Source organism: Hippocampus zosterae, chromosome 9 (genome assembly GCF_025434085.1).
Source record: "Hippocampus zosterae strain Florida chromosome 9, ASM2543408v3, whole genome shotgun sequence".
In the NCBI taxonomy this organism is placed as follows: Eukaryota; Metazoa; Chordata; class Actinopteri; order Syngnathiformes; family Syngnathidae; genus Hippocampus; species Hippocampus zosterae.
The window spans coordinates 21,314,424-21,335,086 of NC_067459.1; the positions used below are offsets into that span (position 1 = coordinate 21,314,424).

At 49.0% G+C, this 20,663-nt stretch overlaps 2 protein-coding genes across 4 annotated transcripts in view; one reads left to right on the forward strand and one right to left on the reverse strand.

Moving 5' to 3' along the window:
* tsen2 (TSEN2 tRNA splicing endonuclease subunit) overlaps nucleotides 1-20,663 on the forward strand; it is a 122,338-nt gene that overhangs the window by 72,666 nt on the left and 29,009 nt on the right. The gene's annotated exons all lie outside the window — the stretch shown is intronic.
* Nucleotides 1,219-20,428, reverse strand: pik3c2b (phosphatidylinositol-4-phosphate 3-kinase, catalytic subunit type 2 beta). 3 transcript variants are annotated; one of them, XM_052076041.1, is made up of 33 exons: nucleotides 20,103-20,428; nucleotides 16,714-17,441; nucleotides 15,783-15,883; nucleotides 15,158-15,318; nucleotides 14,968-15,088; nucleotides 13,323-13,434; nucleotides 12,761-12,840; nucleotides 12,011-12,074; nucleotides 11,789-11,935; nucleotides 11,474-11,507; nucleotides 11,199-11,394; nucleotides 10,780-10,902; nucleotides 10,486-10,653; nucleotides 10,294-10,408; nucleotides 10,081-10,223; nucleotides 9,818-10,006; nucleotides 9,655-9,748; nucleotides 9,005-9,099; nucleotides 8,733-8,913; nucleotides 8,033-8,140; nucleotides 7,863-7,955; nucleotides 7,610-7,739; nucleotides 7,393-7,529; nucleotides 6,917-7,086; nucleotides 5,670-5,826; nucleotides 5,441-5,550; nucleotides 4,328-4,529; nucleotides 4,134-4,258; nucleotides 3,877-3,994; nucleotides 3,094-3,166; nucleotides 2,579-2,685; nucleotides 2,350-2,478; nucleotides 1,219-1,480 (listed from the first exon to the last, which is right to left on the reverse strand). In XM_052076041.1, exons 2-33 carry the CDS (start codon nucleotides 17,422-17,424, stop codon nucleotides 1,289-1,291), a joined length of 4,686 nt encoding a protein of 1,561 aa, XP_051932001.1. In that variant the 5' UTR covers nucleotides 17,425-17,441; nucleotides 20,103-20,428; the 3' UTR covers nucleotides 1,219-1,288. The 3 variants fall into 3 exon arrangements, with proteins under 3 accessions (XP_051932001.1, XP_051932002.1, XP_051932004.1); XM_052076042.1 differs by having other exon boundaries at nucleotides 16,714-17,444; XM_052076044.1 differs by lacking the exons at nucleotides 16,714-17,441; nucleotides 20,103-20,428 and having other exon boundaries at nucleotides 15,779-15,883.

The following is a 20,663-nucleotide window of genomic DNA, read 5'->3' on the forward strand; positions in this document are numbered from 1 at the left end:
CTGCACCCTAAACATTCTACTCGCGCCCAGAAATGTAATTCAGTCATGGAAGGTATTAGTGGACTAGTGGTATTAGTCGACTAGTGCATTGTACACTTGAGTTGTCCAACTATTGCACAATAGTCATGTCTACTATTGCCCTGAAATGTTATACTGTACAGTAGTGGAAAGCATTGTCGTGAAAAAAAAAAAAAAGGCCACTAGCAAGATGTTTGACTTCTACTAGTAGGGCTGGGCGGCCCGGTAGTCCAGTGGTTAGCACGTCGGCTTCACAGTGCAGAGGTACCGGGTTCGATTCCAGCTCCGGCCTCCCTGTGTGGAGTTTGCATGTTCTCCCCGGGCCTGCGTGGGTTTTCTCCGGGTGCTCCGGTTTCCTCCCACATTCCAAAAACATGCGTGGCAGGCTGATTGAACACTCTAAATTGTCCCTAGGTGTGAGTGTGAGTGCGAATGGTTGTTCGTCTCTGTGTGCCCTGCGATTGGCTGGCAACCGATTCAGGGTGTACCCCGCCTACTGCCCGGAGACAGCTGGGATAGGCTCCAGCACCCCCCGCGACCCTAGTGAGGATCAAGCGGTTTGGAAGATGAATGAATGAATGAATAGTAGGGCTGGGTATCGATTCAGATTTCCAAAATCGATACGAATTATGATTCACATTTCACTTTTATTTGCTTTTCGATTCAGTTCAGGATTTCACGCAGCTTGGGCATGGTGGGTGTGTCACACGTGTGGACGGGAGAATCGTCGCACCTTTGGAGGGAAAAAAAAAGTGCTAATAGAAGAATATGGCCCCCCAAGTGCATAGTGCACCCTCTTCTGCCAAGATGCTCGAGTTGTTTCTACTAGTGCACTCAAATGTTATACAGTAGTGGGGAAAACATCACTAATACCCCCTTGTTTCTAGACTTGTGTGGGGTATCCTTCTACTAGTCCCTGCTAGTCGTTTCTTCAAGTGGGCCCTTGCCTAGTGCCTCCTAGTCACTTCAGTTAGTGTTCCCTTGTTCTATTAGTGCGTACTTGTTGGCCTACTAGTGCACCCTGTTTGTTCTCCTAGTTCGACCTAGTCACTCTACTAGTGTGCAGAAATGCCACAGAGTAGCGGAAGGCAACGGAGACCTAGTGCAAAGAGCGTCCTATAGTTGGCAGACAACGGAGCACACAAGTAGGATATGGAATAAGTGCCAAAAGGGCTTTTCCATATGTGCTCTTGTTTTCCCCCAAAAGTCAACGCGACATGTCCGCCATGAATCCATAGCATAGGAACCGTTGGCGAGAAACACGTTAGACTTAATGCGGCGCGTCGGCACGGGCGGGAGCCAGCGGGTGCCAGTCCACCCAGCGCTGACCCGGGACCAGTGTCCCGAGCGGGATGAAAGCCTCGCCCAACAGCGTGTTGTCCCAGAAGGCGCCGTCGGCCAGCACGCGCACGTGCACCAGGCGCTGCTGCAGGTCGCCGCGCGGGATGCGCTCGTACACCAGCTGCAATGGCGATAGATAGAAATTAGAGGTGGCATCGATTCGGGCAGATCTACAAGTCAGGATTTAATGTCCGCACTCCCTAGTGCAAAAAAAAAAAATAATACTGCTGATCATTTTAAATTATTGCAGTTCAACCGGTTTTCAGTTGGTACGTTGCTCTCCTGTATTCAAAGTGCTGTTTAAACAATGCAAATTTCTCCAATGTGAATTTGAATTATGACGTATGCAGTGACGTCCTCCGTCATTTCCGCTCCTCAGTGGCTGTTTCGGTTATTTTCTCCCCAGTTATGAAGTTGCTCAGCGTTTCGATTTTCGAACGTGAATTATTCTTTGCCGTGCCCTGCAATCACTAATTTGGGTGTTTCCCGACTCCATTTGAATAGCTGAGCCGTCTGTCTCCATTTGTCATAAGGCGACTAGCAGAAGGGACACTTTCTGTTTGCCGTGCAAGCGAGGCTTTGTGACTTTTGCTAGCTGGACACCCAACGCAATGTAAGTTTTTGACTCTTTGTCATGATTAGCCACTTTAGCGATCCAGTTGCAGCTGGTACAAGCACTCCCACATAGGAACAGCTGAAAGCAGCGAAGTTGATGCGGGGGGTGTACTCTTTGGACATTTTTGTTATTTTCATGGGCAGTGCTTACAAAAGGGGATACAAAGATCTCATCAACATTCATTACCACAAGTGGACAGTGGGGTCCTAATCTACCAAATTCATACCTCATATTGAATATAGCGTCTTCACCACGCACGCACTCCTAATTCCATGTCATCCCACATTAAATTCTACAGTATTTCATTTCATCTTTTCAGCATTCGACTGAAATTGTGTCATCATTTGTTTTGTTTTGTGACGATTCACGTATACCATCTCGTTGTATGTTGGGTTACAGGTGCGTCGCGCCGCCTTGGTCTTCCTCTTGCTGGTCTTTTGCGGGTCCGGTAGGAGGTAGAGTTTCACGTACGGGTCTGGATCTGTACCATCCTGAAGTGACTGCTGCTGGCACACATGCACACACACACACACACACAATCACATCAGTGGACTAGTCCCCCCTCCATCCCAAGGATGCACAACCGCAAGACGACGCACTGACCAGGCCTCGGATGTGCATGACCATGATGAAGAGTTTGTCGTTGCGGTAGCAGATTGACAGTTTGACCTCACCCAGTTGTTTGCCTGAAGCCGGAGTCCATGCCATCTCTGTGTGCAAACACACGCACAATGTCAAATCATAATTTGGCATTTTATTTTGAAAACAAAATTGAATATCACTGAGCAGCAACCCAAGGAAATACAAAATAGCATCAGTGGGGTGGGGGGCACACACACAAACTCATCCAGTATGTACATGCATGCAAAATGTGCTCTGACTTAATCACCGAGTGCTGATCAATTAATTTTTATTTATATGCCTACCCATTGCCAATGTTTGGTGGCTTGATCAATCATTTTTATTGGAAGTACAAGGACATCATGCGGTGGTGCAATGAGAAGAGCAAATTCTGAAGATCACAGTGCACTTTAAACTTTGACTCACTGTAGGTGTGTGTGTGTATTTGCATGGGTGTGTTTGTGTGGGTGTGTTTTTTGTGTAGTTGACATGCACACCAGTTCTGCTGCTGCTTGGTCCCGGTCGCTCGTCTCTGGGTAGAGGGTGGAAGAACGTGTACACCAGATCACACTGCAAATGCACACACACAGACACACACACACACACACACACACATTCTGCTTGTTTATGCATGCTCAAAGTGGAAAGATCTGATACCACAAAGCTGATCCGCCCTGACTTTTTACACGTGTGTGTGCGTGTGTGTGTGTGTGTGAGTGTGTGAGTGCGCAATGCTGATATGACATGAGCACTTCTGAGAAATGCTGTGTGTGTGTTCAGTGAAATAGAAACAGAATGTTCCAACACGGAGCTGAGGTGAGAGGTCAAGTGGTTGTTGGCATATGCTAACATTGCTGATGCTAAGTTGCAATGCTAACATTTACACCTCCAAAAACGGATGCTGTAAAAATGTGTAACATTTGGAAAGCTATCATTTAGAATGCTAACGCTCATGAGGCTAAACATGATGTTGCTCTCATTTGTGATGTGAAAAGTCACAATCGCAACATTTACAATCTCAACATATACGCTGGGAACATTGCGTTTGTAATATTAGATGTTAATACTCATTTGCCTACTAACATTTACATTTCTAAAGGTTCTGACTGCATACTTGACACACGTGGTCTGCGATCAATAACTGAAATTGCAAGCAACATTTCCGAGTCCGATTCAAAATACGTGTTTTGATGAAGCACTGCCTCGGGGTGGACACGCAGGTGACACCTTCAAACCAAATCGTCAGTTTGCTTTCAAACGGGACCTGTCGTCCAACTGACCTGTGCGACATCCTGCGCGGCGTGGACCAGGTGCCACACGTAACCATTCAGCTCATCTTTGCGCCGTTCCGCCGCCGCCTCGCCACGGGAACGGCCAATCACCAAGCGGCTGGGGAAGCTGGGGGCGGGATAAGCACCATTCTCATAATTGTGCAGGTGCACTGCTAATCGAATGTGCACACTTGCACATGTCCCTCTTGTTTTTATGTGTGTGTGTGTGTGTGTGTGTGTGTGTATGTGTGTGTGCGTGTGTGTACCTGGGAAGCTTTGAGGAGGGAAACATGAGCCTGAGTTTGCTGTGAAGTTCTTGAAACTCCTCAAATGTCCTCTGCACCAACTGCGCCTCCTGCTGGCCGTCACGCTCGACCTTCACCACGTAAGTCTAAAACACACGTGCGCAGCGTCACTGCGGCAACCTGGCGTATCCCCCACAAGAAGGTGCGCCACTGACGTAAGCTTTTCCGCCGGAGGTGGCACGCGCATGCGCGCACACGTAGAGGCTTCGGATGACGCCGTCGCTCTTGGCCGAGTGCACGCGCGGGGCGAACGACAGCGACGGCACGTCTTCGCCGCAAGCGAACTTCATCTGCGCCAGATTGTGGATGAAGAAGTTCAGTTTGGTCGCCACGCTGCCCAAGCTCGACTCGATCAACCTAACAAACACCACACACACACACACAAACACACACGTGTTCAAGGTTTACATTAGGTTCTGTTGTAACCATTTGCATTCATGCCTTATGTACTGATGACATCATAAATGTGCGCCTCGAGACACAAGTTGAATTTGTTCATTGACCACACTTGTATTCCAAATCGTCTTTCCACATTGAAATGAATGGAATTGCCATACATCCCTTCGCCCCCCCCCCCAAATAGTATCCTGGCAAGCCAAACCCACTTTCTTTTTCCACAAAAGAAACGGGTCTGACACCCGCTCCCCACCCCAGGGATGGCAATGGCTAGTGATGAAAAAAGTGGAAAGGGGCGTGGTCTGGACGGGGCGACCAATCACAACAAGTAAGACATCATACACGTCCAATCGCAGGGCTGTTTACAATCGGAAGATGGAAAGACTGATCGGGAGAGCTCGTGAAAGAAAACTCGACGATAAGGTACCTGACCCCCCCCCGCCCCCCATAATGTTCTCAACGGATTTAGACGATTCACAAAAAATGATCAATTTAAGAAATAAAACGGCGGATTTCCGCGTATCCGCAGAAAATTAAAATAAGATAAGTTATCCTTTATTTGTCCCACACTGGGGAAATTTACAGCCTCCAGCAGCAAGAATGTAGGTAGAAAGAAGAAAGAAGAAAAAAAAACACCGTTCAATTAAGTGCAATATAAATATAAAATGGATAAATCGCAGTGCTATTTACAATTGTCCTTCACATCATTTAAGTATTACTATTGTTATTAATTATTGTTGCCATCCCTGCCACCCTCAACCGTGTCTCAACCTGGTTTCAAAATGAACCGTTCAGTCAAATGTGTTTATCTGCCATGTCCTACTCTTTGGCGGCGAAAGTGCATCCTCATTTTTGCGGGTGTGCGTGCGCACCTGGTGAAGTACATGGTGGCGTCGGCCTCTGATTCGTGAGGTCTGAGAGCGTCGTAGACGTACTTGAGATCATCAATGTCCGACAGTTCGGGAATTCCACACGATAACATCTTTAAGACAAAAAAAAAAAAAAAAAAAGGCAGACTGCTCACTCTTGTTCCATGCGTGCGTATGTGCGTAAATACACTTGTGTGTGCAGATGCGCAGGGATGCGCGTGCATGTACGCACCAGGCCGAGGAGGTTGAGGAAAAGGTGTGCGTGCTTCCTGATGAGGTTGTAGGCTTCACAGCAAAGGTCTACAAAGTCGTGGAAGCGACTGGATGGTTTGTCACCGCCATTGATGACGTACGCCATGTCGGACGTAAAGACAAAGGGGGCGCGGTCACTGCGGTACACATAAACACACATGCACACGCGCACCCAATCACATTGCAGTGAAAATTGTACTTTGAGAAAACCTGAAAAGTTGGGAAGGATTGGCTGCCCTCCCTACTCCAAAGAAAAACACAACCCACAATCAAAAGTTTTTACAAACCACACAATGTATACAGCATTAAAAGGTATCGCAAAACAATGTGTTGGCGATTACCGTTCATTCAATGCTAGGTATACATGTGTTATAAAGCAACGGTGAAATTTCAACAATAGTGTAACATCCCACAAGGGCGTGACGCAACTTGTTGGCTACAGATGAATGCCAAGCGCGGTTCCTTTGATCGCCACCTCTGTGGCTACTTTAGTTTAGTTTAGTTTTAGTTTAGTCTAAAAACACACGTGTTCAGGATTGCCTATAATACATAGCTCTTCCATTTCCTATGTTTTTATGATTTTCTGTCCTGTTTTTATTTAATATCTCGTTTACAAATTTTTACATTGTATTTTCTTATTGTCTGTACAGTGTCCTTGGGTGGCATGAAAGGCGCTTTTAAATAAAATGCATTATTATTATTATTATTATTATAACTACAGGTCAATTACAAGTCATTTATTATATGACTCCAAGAATTGATTATTTTCATAATAGGTGAAACAAATGATTCAAATTCAGCTCACGGTTTGGACCACGATATGTAATGATGAAAGCAGATGTTTGCACATGTTTTGATCAAACCCAAAAGATAAGAATCGGTCCGCTTTCATTAAGCACTGCAGGAATCAGACGACATTTCCGTTCGATTACGTTTGTTTACGTACGTTTGCTCAAGAGCTGCCAAACTGCTCAAGTTGGACTACGAAAATCATTCTGGATGAATTGAATGATCACTTTACCGATTCATTTCGACCTCTGAATTGAATGCTATTTCAAAAAGGGACAAGACCCTTGTGAGGATAAGCGGATTAGAAAACGGTTGGATCGACTTTTAATTGACTGTGTGCGTTTATTTTGCTTGACTAGATTGCACCTTTGCAAGGCTGTCGATTGTGTTTGAACTTGGCCCCTAGAGGGCGCTCACACAGCTGCAACATTTGCTCACCGCTTGATGTTGCCGAACATCTGCGCGTGGCCCAAGAACTTGCCGAAGTCGATGTGGAACATGTGGCCGCTGGTCTTCAACATAATATTGTCGTTGTGCCGGTCGCAGATTCCCAAAACGTACGTGGCCACGCAGCAGCCCGCGCACGAATAGATGAAATTCTCCACCGCCTGCCCATACACAAATATCACATCGCATGGCGGGTTTGGGGGGAGAGGGCGGAGTACTCAAATAATCAATGTTATCAGCAATAGAATAATAAATTCTAAAAAGATTCATTAGTGACCTCACTAGAATAATTAATAACCTTCACTTATGTGAAAACATACACCGAGCGCGTTCAACATCTCACACTAATGAAGAAACTTATAAATACCACGATGCAAACACTGATTTCTAAAACGCTCAGCAAGTTTTTCCCCAAAAATAAAAATAAAGAGGCTCATAACCCGAGACACATGACGGCTGTAGCGCACCTTGTCGTACTGCTCATCAGCAGGGTTGTGCTTCTGCAGCCAGTCGGCCAGCGGTCGGTCTTTGAAGGATCCCGTCACGCCGTGCTCCACCTGGATCTTGCGTAGTGTGTCGGCCTGAGGGATCATCTCCACCATCCCTGAACGCAAAGATGCACGCCCATCAGTCGTCTGGCCGCAGGGCAACCCGGGCCGCTCGGCGACGGCCCCCCCTTCTCACCGCGGCCTCGCCCGGTGGAGAAACACTTGAAGATGACCATCCTCATGTCCAGACCCTCCTGAAGCCAGATTTTGTTCATGATGCGTATCACCTGCAGCGTCAGCATATCCTGACGCAGGTCGTCGCCTGACTGCGAAAGTAGGCAAAAAAATAGCGATGATCAACGGTTCACTCATTCACTCCCAAAGACGTTTTTAACCGTCTTTTCAGACTTGGTACTGAATGAGTTAAGGAAAGGGAACTGTCGCCTGACCTTGAAGATGACGCTAACATTATCACCCAGCGGGTCGACATTGCGGAAGGACAGCTTGAGCGGGACGGCGTTGGAGTTGAAGAAGGAGCACGCCTGCCGAGGTGGCCAGAGAGGGAGCGCTCAGCGACGGAGGTAAAGAGCACGCAAACGCACGGGGCCGCTTGACTCACCGGGATGTCGATCCCTCGAACCAGCAGCGCCGGGTTGAGAGGAAGTCTGCAGCTGCTGTTGACTGAGAAGAAGCTCTTCATCTCCTCCAGACCTTCTCGCAGCACCGTCTGACGGACGCACGCAAACACAACAATGACGACAAACACACGCGGACCGGCTACTGAGATGAAGACGACGATATTTTGTGTGGTAACAACAAACGTCAGCTTTGACATGTACCGAGCATGTTGAGAATTTTACATTTCAGACAAAAAGCCTCTAGATCAGGCATGTCCAAAGTCCGGCCCGCTGGCCAAATACGGCCCGCGGTCGAATTTCATCCGGCCCTCGGCCCCTGTCATAAAATCAGTGCCATCTGGCCCGCAGTTTGGGCGCAATGGAACACGTGTTGCATTGACTGAGGTCTCGTAGACTGGTGAGTGATGTTTCATAGAGTACTGCTTCCCTCTAGTGGCTAAATGAGTAATAGCATTCACTAAATGAGTAATAGCATTTAGACACTAGAGGGCATCACTCCGTGTTTACATTGACTGATATGTCATATTTCAAATGATCCTTGCAGTTGTGGATATGTGTATTGCTTGTTCATTTCCCTGTTGTTCATCAATATTTCATGCATTCAATGAAGTTGCAGAACTGAAAAGGTCAACAGACATTTTATTTATTTATTTATTCGTTTTGGGGGCATCGCCATCTGACCTGTCTGGCTGTCGGCGCGGCGTCTCTGACGCTCTGGGCCACCTTAGCCAAGATGGACACCATCCAGCACTGACGGTCAAGCTGCTCCCGGAGGCCGCGGCCAACGCAGCACAGCAGGGCGGCCAGCAGGTGCTGATAGCGAGCGCGGAACTGGCTGTCCTGCAGGTTGTCCTTCAGCAGCCTGATAGACGGCAAAGGGGGCGGGACAAAGGGTAAGAAAAAAAAAAAAAGCCATGCTGTGGGTGAAAGCGACAAGGGTAAAAAAAAATCACCAGAAGAGGTAGTGAGCGACACTGAGGTCTCCGATGGCGCGCCGCAGCAGGAAGCGCACCAGCGAGCTGTCCAGGTAGCACTCGTACTTCACCGCCTCAACAGAACGACAACAGGAAAAAAAATGCATGAAAAGGGCCCATTTGTTCTTTCTTCAGATGAGTTGAAAAAAATACATTTAAAGAATATCATAACATATTTTTAAAAATCAAATAAAAAGCATTTCATACATCATTCAAAATGACAAGAGTATAAACAAAGAGCATTTACATAAAAACAAATAAAATTAAAAATGAAGAACTAATTCAAACTTAATTTTTTAAAATAATCTAAAGAATTCCAAAATATAATAAAATACATTTCAAAGAACAAAATGAATAAAATATACAATTATGAAAGTCAAGCTGAATACAATAAAACAAAAAAAAATAAAAACCTCACAAAATAATGAAAAATGAACAAACTACATGATGGAAAAAATACAAATGAAGCCGATGAACCAAATGAATCAAATATACTGTCGATTAAAATAACTTTATATAATAAATAATAAATCAGTCTGAGGAATGAAAATAAATCAACAGTAATTTTCGTGATGACTTTCCTAAAAATCAAAATCAATCAATCAACCCAAGTTGTTACGAGGTCTTACCTGCACAAGCTGAGGCAGGAAGTCGATGAGCTCGGCCTCGGAGATGGCGTCCATCCACTGGACGGCCGTCCTGCGTAGCTCCTGGTCCGGGAACCTGAAAAAGTCGTCGTCATCAACATTTGTCATCGCACATCGCCGCAATACCCGGCGGTCTGATACTCACGAGGCGTGCAGCAGGCCCAGCGCGTCCAGGTGGCCCGGGCAGGCCCACTGGCCCAGCAGCGCATAGATGTCTGGCAGGCAGGCCCACTGCCAACAGGGGGCGCTGGCCAGCACCAGCGGAAGCGCGCCGCTCTCTGCCTGGCAGAAGGCCTTCTTCTCCCACACTGCGCGCTTGTCCTCCACCGTCAGCCTGAAACGCACACGCAAAAGCGCTCAGCACCCACGTGTGCGCGTATGTGTGTCGGCGGGTCTCTTGTATCTTACCAGAAGAAGGCTTTCTTGTGCAGGATGTCCCGCAGCGCCACCTGGCTGCCGGCATCTAGTCTGGAGAAGTCGTACTGGGGGCAGAAGTCGGCGGCGGGCGGCGTGCTGAAGCAAATATCGAAGGCGGAGGACGGGAAGTCCACCTGCCGGCGATAGCGTGTGAGAAGCGCACGGCGGGCAACGCGGCTTCCCTTTGCCGACAGCTCGTCCCACCTGGAGGATGACGCTGTCCGGCTGGCTGAAGTTGGGCGAGCCGGAGTGGGCGTTGACGCTCCTCCCCGCCATAGAAGGCCAAAGGCCCAGCAACTTCCTGCCGCGCGTCAGCACGCTACACACGTCGCCGAAAATTAACACGCAGGCGGCGACACTACGCAGACGGGCCGACGGGGATGGGAAGCCACTTACTGCCGGAAGTCAAAGAGCGGCATGGTGACCCAGCCCAGAGCCTCGGCGCTGCGCCGCTGCCTGCTCTTCTCATCGGCGCCACCGGGTGGCGGCAGGGAGCTGGCGTACAGCGTCACTGTTAGCTGCGTCTCTCGGGGAAGCTGACTGATCTGCACCGGGAAAGTCACTCTGCGTGCGCCGGTGGGGCACAACCGGATGACAGACAATAAGGGGAGGGGGGGGGAAGGGGCGACGAGTGCGAGATCAAGCGATCATTACAGGTGAGGAGAAAAGGCAGACGCTGCAAACACTTACCTCTGGTCCCACACCACCAGGTGGAAAAGGTATTTGCTGACCGACTGTTTGCTGGTGTGCTGGGGCGCGCATAGCTCCGCCCCCCCGTGACTCAGCGCGCACGACAGGAAGAATCCCTCATAGCTGGCACGCGCAAAGACGACACAGAAACGTGTTCATGAATTCTTGCCATGCCAGGCACCTTCACACCTCGTCAAAGGCAGTCAGGCAGCGGCCCCGCCTCCTCCTCCAAGAGGTCAGAGGTCAGGCCTAAACCTGATGAGTGCGTGACCACAGAGGGCGGAGCTTGGCCATGTCCAAGTGCTCTATAAATACTGTTGACTTGACTTTTTAGCTAACTCTTTGTCTGACAAAAGACAAAAGTCGTTGCGGGAGATTGAATGCGTGTGCGCGCGCATGTGCGGGGCAGGGGAAGTTACCTGGCGGCCCAGGTGACGGGCACTCGGTGGGCGGCGTAGACGTTGAAGGAGAGCACGGCGGCGGTGTGTCCCGCCTCTCGGACGGGTGCGGCGCCCGGGTGGCTGTGCGGCGCCGTGTGGAAGTTGGCATTGAAGGTGGCGCAGTAAAGGTCCACCAGGTCCAAAATGGCCGCCGTCAACTTCTCCACAACTTTTTCTGCGAGCGAGGCAGACGAGACGAGCATGAGGACGAAGTCGCAGGACGGACGTGCGGACGGATAGACGCGGGGGCTTACCTCGGTTCTCCCGGACGGACAACACCGAGGCGTCCTGCGGGCGGAAAGGACCCTTTCAGTTGCGGGGTGGATGGCGGCAACTGAGATTGCGCCTTTTAATACGATGTGCCGTATGGTCGTGAAAATTCTCATTTGAAAGTTTAACCCTGTCTTAAAACCCAAAATTGAATCCTTAACCCTGGCTTGAAACTCAATTTGAAGGCTTAGTTTGAAGCCCTAATACTTCCCGAAGGCCGAATTTACAAGCTTAAAGCCGGCTTGAAGCTCGTAAATTCCCAAATAACCAAAATGAGCATTTGTGAAAGGGAAGCCGACCTTGAGGACTTTGGGCTGCAGGCGACAGGGACAAGCGGGCAGCCGGCCGAGCGCCGCCGTCACATCCGGCGTCTCCACGGCCGCCAGCGAGCTGCATAGCGCCTTCACCGATTGGACCAACCGCTCCACACGTAGCGCGAGCTCCGCCTGCCAAAGCAAACCGCCGACGAGTCAGTGCCATGCCCGTCGCGGTCGTCGCGGCAACGGCGGCCGCCGCCTTACCTCGGCCAGCGTAAACGATTCGGCCTCGTTGTGGAAGGTGTCCAGCAGCAGCGTCAGAGCCTCCCTGCGCACAAAACGTCAAAACATTACGCTCCAGCAACAGTTGGAAGGATCTTCAAAGATTTGTTTTTAATTTAAAAAAAAATAAAATTAGGAATTAAATTAATAGAAAAATGAGGCATGGAACACTTTTTGTGTCAGCCAGTAGGGTGCGTTCTGATAATCTCCACAAATAGTGCGTATTGCATATCGTCAGTGCCGAGCGCATTCATTCATTCATTCATCTTCCGTACCGCTTGATCCTCACTAAGGTCGCGGGGGTGCTGGAGCCCATCCCAGCCGTCTCCGGGCAGTAGGCGGGGGACACCCTGAATCGGTTGCCAGCCAATCGCAGGGCACACAGAGACGAACAACCATCCACGCTCACACTCACACCTAGGGACAATTTAGAGTGTTCAATCAGCCTGCCACGCATGTTTTTGGAATGTGGGAGGAAACCGGAGCACCCGGAGAAAACCCACGCAGGCCCGGGGAGAACATGCAAACTCCACACAGGGAGGCCGGAGCTGGAATCGAACCCGGTACCTCTGCACTGTGAAGCCGAGGTGCTAACCACCGGGCCGCCACCAGTGCCGAGCGCAACGTTCACCAAATTTTGCACACAACTGGTCAGTCCCCAGGCAGGTCTGTTGTTTGGATTTTTATCCATCCACCCCCCACCCCCCCAATGCCCTGCCTTGTGCCTCTCACCTGGTGACCGTCTGTTTGATGGGTCGCTCCTGCAGCAGGATGCCGTGGTTCAATGTGGATGCCAGCTCGTCGTCATCCTTCTGTTGGGTTCAAAAGCAACCAAAAAAAATTTTTTTTACAGTTTTGGACATCACGGCTCACCAACTTTTTGGAAAGCTACCTCTCGGTGACTCGTAACAGTCTTCCCTCACTTTTCCTCGGTCACACGTTCCGCGATTCAGAGTCAGAACAGAAGCCAAGGCCACTCCTATTTGGTTTCCACAACACGGTTTTACTGCACCAAAAGGTGCACGAACTCACCAGCATTGCGCCTTTGGGCTACGACGGTGGTTAAAGTAAGACATTTTAAACGAAAAAGAAAAACTTGAACATGGATGTTTCATCATCCTCGCAAGCTCCGCTCACATTCACTTTTAACGCGACACCCGTTTCCTTTCCTTGTTCTTTCCTGAGAGTTTTTCCTCTCCCGGGGGGGGCTAAAGGGTGGCTTGACCGATACATAATTGGGCAGAGGAAATCATTTCTAAATATATGGTGTGTGCGTGTGTGTGTGTGCACGGACCGTGCGTGCCAGCTCTGTGTTGATGGAAGCTCTCTGAGTGAGGATCAGTCGAACGTCCCAGTCGAACTTCAAACATTGTTGCACATACTCCAAACCTGCCAAAGTCTGACAGCTGCCACACGCACACCAACAAACAGATGTGCACGCATAACAGGACCGTTGGAGGACGAGAAGAAAAGAGAAGAAGAAGATTGGTCCAAGTGGAAAAGCAGCACGTCAAAAGCAAATAACAGGAAGTGTCCGAACCCGCAAGGAAGCTTCATATTGTTTCGCAGCGACAAGTTCACGGGCAACGCTTATCGCAACGCAACACACTTCCATCAATAAGCTCATGCACGTACACAAAAGAAACGAACTTGGAGACCTCATTGTGCTCAACTGTGTACAAAATTTGTGTGTACGTCGGAGTGCACAGCATCTGAAACATGCAAAGGAGCGTATACGCAATTTGTTGATTGGCACTCTCCGATCTTTCGAGAATCCACGATTCCATCCAGGGCTCAGGGAAGGTTGGATGGATTTGCAATCATTGGCGTTCATTCCAAAATGACTGTCTAGTTGCAGTACATTCTTTCCGCCAATAGAGGGTGCAATACAATGTGAAACGGTCATGACGTCAGGACCGAGAGTGGAAAATGTTTGTGTGGATGACGCGGGTGTTGTGACAACACACCGCGCCCAAATCATTTGCATCAACCTATTTTTGGAGGCGACTTTTTTTTTCTCAGCTCTGCAGAGCGGCTAAAAAGAGTGCAAAAGAGAATGAGTACAGCGTGTACAGTGCCAAAAGTGCATACAGTGTAAAAGGTGTGAAAGCCTATGCCTGAGTGGGTAATAAGTATAATAAGAACTATCATAAGTAAAATAAAATTTGTGAAAAATGATTAAGTGAGGAGGAACAGAGCAGTGAAAGTCACACCTCGACGCCAACACCGGAAAGTGCAATTAGGTTTGTGAAGGAGCCAGTTTGGTACATTTGAACAAGCCGCGGTGACAGAACTTGGAATATGTGTGTGTGCGTGTGTGTGTGTGTGTGTTGCGCTGTGGTGTGTACATGACCACAGCTCAGCCGCTGCTTGATATGATTGGAAAGAGCGCAGACCACAATCTGTCAGCATGTTTCCAAATGAAAGCTCTCAAATTGCCTCAACACAGACACGGAGCGCGACAGTGCATGGTAGAAACATAATGTTTGGGCCTCATTGACTAATAACTTAGTTTGTACGTACACTCTGCAGCCATTCCAAGTCATGATATTGAGATGAAAAATCTGAATTCATTTTAAATGACCGCATATTTGCATAAGACCTGCCCCTTAATTTCCTGTTCATAGGCATCCGTTTGACGGCATCTCAGGCCATGTCAAAGGTTGATAAGATGCAAGAGATGGTACCAAACGTTCAGAAATGTCTCAATCTTCTTTATCCTCATTTGAAAAGGTTGGCATCAAGATGTGTGGTGAAAAAGGCAACTTGGGTACTCCTAAAGCTACCGTCGTTTGTATTTTGGGGAGAATGCATTAGTTGAGAGGCTTTCAAGTGCATGCCTTTAGGGAAATTCCTATTATATAATTATATTTTTTAAATAATTATTTATAATTATTATTGTATTATATAATACTTCACATGCCGAACAAAGTGCTTACTTCTGGAGGTACTCGTCATGTCCGCACACCTTCAACAGGTAGTCATCCACATCCAGGTGGTCCAGGTCCTCATGAGCATAGCACAGCGTCTGGTAGATAATCAGGTCCGCCGTGGAAGAGCCTAGCGCATATGCACAATGGTGAGCAAGGGATGGCTGGAACGGGCGAGCGGGCGAGCGAGCGAGCGAACCGTCGCAGGTGAAGGTGAGCGGCTCTCGGAAGTGGGCGCTGACGACCGACACTTTGACGCTGAGGCCCGGGCCGCGATGGAGCTCCTCCTGGCCCACCCACGGAGACCAGGCCAAGCCGGCGTTCTTGGAGCGGTCGCTGTACGGGTACGCCGAACGGAGCCTTGGCAAACACAATAGTCATTCGGATTAATATCTGAGGGGCCTCCGGTGAATCTCTCTGGAGGTCACTCGTTCGAAACATGCTCTCCTATATACGTTTCCGAAGGTATTTTGGTGAACGCTCACTTTCTAAGCCTTCTTGACTCCCCAACTGGTTTACCTACTACAGCGCCCCTAACGACCAAAATCGGTACTGCATACCCCTGGTACCTCCGCCCATTGAAATGAATGGGGGATTTTTTTTTAATTTCTCAGTCATTCTTTAATTGACCGTTTCATGAAAAGGTAATCATCAAAATTCCAGCTGATGATTCTTTTAACGAAAGGCCACTAAAATCTCCGGAATAATTAGTAGACAGTAGAGAGGAAAAGGTGAACCAGCAGAAAGGGGGGAGCCTGATCCCACCTACGCCTCCAACTGCGCCAGGAAAAGCCCCCGCACGCGTGCGTGCCAACCTTACTCACACATCCAGCATATGGCAGAAAGCCGCCACCTCCTCGTCACGCTCCTCAGACACTTGGAAGAGTTCGTAGCCGAAGCCGCTCGTCCGGGAGCCTGCCGTCACCTGTCAATCATACGGTCGTGGAGTTTAAACGCGCGCTGCAACTTGATTGGCCGTTGAGCGGTACGCGCCTCTGTTGTTCCGCCCGCTCGCGACAAACACAACCGCTTACTTGTGTGCGGCAGAGGCGACGACAACGGCAACTTGTGTATTCGTGTGAGGCGCAAAGAACAGCAACGCAACACTGTTAGTCCCTTATACCAGCAGACACAGGCGAGTCACGTGACCACTGGGGAGCGGGGTGGGAAGGGGGCCACATGATATGGAAATGGGGAAAATGTGCTGTGAATACTTTCGTGATCATCAGTATTAAATATTAGGTCACTGGATATTTGGAGGCGGCCCGGTAGTCCAGTGGTTAGCACGTCAGCTTCACAGTGCAGAGGTACCGGGTTCGATTCCAGCTCCGGCCTCCCTGTGTGGAGTTTGCATGTTCTCCCCGGGCCTGCGTGGGTTTTCTCCGGGTGCTCCGGTTTCCTCCCACATTCCAAAAACATGCGTGGCAGGCTTATTGAACACTCTAACTTGTCCCTAGGTGTGAGTGTGAGTGCGAATGGTTGTTCGTTTCTGTGTGCCCTGCGATTGGCTTGCAACCGATTCAGGGTGTCCCCCGCCTACTGCCCGAAGACGGCTGGGATGGGCTCCAGCACCCCCCGCGACCCTAGAGAGGATCAAGCGGCTCGGAAGATGAATGAATGAATGAATGGATATTTGGAAATCACACTTTTTGAGGGGGGGGGGGGTAGAAAGGGGGACAAAATGTTGGAGCTTTTGTTGGACAGTAAATAGAGGAATGATGCCACCTGTGTCATTTTGGGGCGCTGGTGTCTTACCGGGTCTACTGATGCTCGGCGCTGGTTCTTGTTGCTCTTGGCGACAGGTAAGTAGGTCCTGGGTGGGACTTGAGGGGGGAGGGTGTTGCTCCGCGCCACGGGCTTCCCGGCTCCGTCGCGCCGGCCGCTGTTGAGCCGGGCCAGCGAGTCATTGATGATGTCGTAGTCGAGCTCAACCGAGAGGACTTTGGGCAAGTCCGCATCAGGCGTGTACACGTTGACGTCATGGGTCGCCGCGGGTGCTCTGACCGGCAAGAAGGGATTCTCTGATCCCGACGATGAAGACGCCGGCGCCGGCGGCGGTGGGATGGGGTTCCGCGGTGGGATGGCAGGGGGGGTGTCGTCAGGAAAAGTTTGGAAACTTTTAGGGAGGAGTTTGGGATCTGAGGTACTTCGCTTGGTCAGCTCGGGACCGTCGAGGATGTAGAGGGAAGGGGGCGCCCCGGCGGGAAGGGCCGGTACGGAGCAAGGACCCCCGGCTCGCTGGAAGGAAGAGTCAGATGGAGTCGGCTCTCCGGAAGTTTGTGCGTCGGGGGCCTTTTTGTCCCGCTTGAGCCTGGAGAGGGCGTCGTACTCCATCTGCAAGGCTTCAGCCAGGACAAGCTCCTTCTGACTCAGTCCCAGAGACTCCAGGCAGGCCCAGCTCCCGCTCCCGCCTTCGCCGCCACCACCACCGCCGCCGCCCTCCTTCTGCGTCTGCGCCGCCGACATGACGCAAACGTGGCAATCTGCTAACAGAACGCACAACAACAATTCAATAGCGATACGGATCGTGATACGCGCACGATCAACGCCAATACAAAATGAGTTTCATAGTTGTCGGACATAAAAAAATATATATACAGCGTTTATGTGAGTGTGAATGGTTGTTCGTCTCTGTGCCCTGCAATTGGCTGGCAACCAGTTTGGGGTCTACTCCGCCTATTCCCTGAAGGCAGCGGGGATAGGCTCCAACACACTCGTGACACTTGTGAGGATCATTGTTGTCTTGAATATCTGATGAAGTTCTGGTCAAATCAGGCTAAATGCTGAATGTAAAAGTCAATCAAAGTTGACATGCAGTAACTGAACGAAGTTTGGAACGATTTGGAGTGCAAGCAGGGATGGAAAAATACTCAAAAGATGGCGTGGATGCCGTCGGCCCAAGTGAAATCCAGACAGCAGCGAGCAGCAACGTGTGGCCCTAAGTTCTTTTTGCTTCTCCTTCCTCCAGCACGAAGGTAGGAAGGAAGGAAGGAAAGATGCAAAACAAAAGAGTGGCGCTCTCCCAAAATCCATTTGGAGAAAAAAAAAGATTCCAAGAGAAAACAGCAGCTGACTTATTTTTTTGACGGACATCCTGAGCACGTCACAGTCACCTGAAACAAACTCGCCAGTCGTCATTTTACATGTCATAATCCCAGCGCAGTACATACAATAAGAAGCGGAAGCTAGCACTCCCTAATGTTGAACTTTATAAGATAAGATATCCTTTATTTGTCCCACACTGGGGACATTTACAGCCTCCAGCAGCAAGAATTTAGTTAGAAAGAAGACAAAAAAAACAACAACCACCATTCAATTGAGTGCAATATAAACACATAAAATCACACTTTAACAACAAATGAAGAAAAATTAATCCATTTGTGTCATTGCAACAATTAAATGACTTCCGGTGTCCGCAGCGTGGCAACATGGGGGCAAAAGGGGTCGCTCATTCCATAGTTTTGGAGATGTCTCAACTCCTTTCAGCTCATCAGTACGGCACTAATGCTATTCGTTCTTCGCAGAGGATAAAGAATGTAGCCACACATTTTATGTTCAATCTGATGCGTAAAGGGTTTTAATAGCACAACATAGATGTTATTTCGCGTTTGCATTGAGTAAAAGGCTCAGAGTGTCATTCTCTTTGCTTTCTGTTTAGTTTGAGAGCAAACTTTAGATGGGAGTCAATTGTTTGGTTACGTTTATCTTTGATGGGAGGCAAGTGAACAGACAACAAACAATGCAGCAACCACGATTGTGTGTGTGTGTGTGTGTTTATGCATTTAAGTGGGTCACAGCTGCTTTCGTAAAAGGAAGCCCCTCCCCCTCTGGTGACTATAACACCCCTCCCGCCGCCATGTTTGACTTGGACAATGACTGGCTAGCCACCATCAGCACGCGTGTGTATGTGTGTGTGTGTGCATGTGTGTGTGAGTGTCACATGGTGGAAGTCAGACTTTGGCCCCGGGGAGTCGTAAAAGAAGGCTAAATCTCAATCTTTCAGACACACAAACACATGTCACACAAAACAAATCTTAGCAAAAACCACACGTACTCACACACACACACACACACGCGCGCACGCACACACACACACACACACACAGTTCCGTTCTAGTAATGGGGCCATTTGACAAACATCCTGATGTCAAGAGTGAATGACAGGTGAAAAAAACGTGCTGATGTCATCGTCACTAATGTGTGCGTCTCCATGGAAACGCACTCTGGTCCCTCAGTGGAGCTGAATCAGCAACCGCCACCATGTGAACGATTGGCCGCTTCAGTATACGAAGGCACAACATTCAGGTGACAACATGACTCCTTTACACACACATACACACTTACACACACTAAAAACACGCGCGTGCACTGCATCATCAGGCCAGTAATGACGATGACGTCAAACATTTCTCACACTTTCGGGCTCTATCAAAGTTTTACAGGCACACAACAGCAATGACGTCATACCTTTTGAATACGTGTTCATATTGAACATGACGTTGGGGTGGCCGAAGTATGAATCAGGTTTGGACATCCGCATTGTATTTAAAAAACAAACAAACAAACATGGAAACATACAAAAAGAGACACCTGCGCCACAGTCCATTGACAAAAATCCTGATTTGAACACAGCCCGTTGATTTGCTCGACCAGAAAGGATTTCCACTAACTTCACCCAGTACATCACTCTGCGGTGGCTTTACAGTTTTACACGGATTTGTATTTAAATGTTTGGTAACAATTGGATTGCAATGTTTTGCACGTTTTCAAAATGTCAAGCGGTTCTGCGCTTGAGGAGTTTCCATCAGAGGGCGGCGGCGAAAGCGGCAACACGACCCACTTTTCATCCTCATATCTTTACTGCTAAATTCATTTTAGGAGGATTATATTCACGACGATGTTTTCACGTAGTCCTTAATCGGATTCTCAACCTAACAATCATAATCCTTGTGGTCGCTACCAGTCGCAAGATTCCAGCTTGTTTCAATTGAGCAAGTTCTAAATGCAGTTTGATGTGAGCGCTCGTCGCCGGGACAGTGGCGAGTTGACCGAGCCAGCGTGTCAAAAGGTGAAAAGTCTGCATGCTAACCTATGCTAACGCATGCTAACGTGCTAAATTAGCGATGAGACTGATCTTGACCTACCTGAGTGGCTGCCTGGCGGCCCGCACCCGGTTCACCGAAGCCGGCGTCGTTGGGCGGCGGAATAAGCCCTCTTCATCGGAACGAAAAAAATAAAAATCCCAAAGCCCATCCGAGTGAGCGAAGCAAGACTTTCTGATGGATCCGTGTGTTAATCCTGGTGCGGTTCTTGCAAGTGCCAGTGGTGGCTGGCAGGTTGGGGCGAACAATGCGGCAGCGGCGGAAGTCTCGCGGCTCCCCGGGAGGCTCGGAGCCAGGCCACACCGACCGCAACACACCGCCGGAGTCGCTTCTTTTTTTTTTTTTTTTTGACTCCTCGCCCCCTCTGAACAAGTGGCATCCAGTCCAATCTGAAACGAACCATGTCGTTTCCATATATTTTTTCAAAGTAAAAGTTAATGAAGTGTTGATAGTTGCGTTCAAATGAGTTGACTGCCCAATATTTGAGTTACTGAGTTGAATGCTCGTGGTTTATCTGTTTAACCATTTCCGAGACATTTTTAATTTGAATTATATTTTAATATCACCTGTACTTCCGGTTACGTTCATTTCAGCTCTTGACTA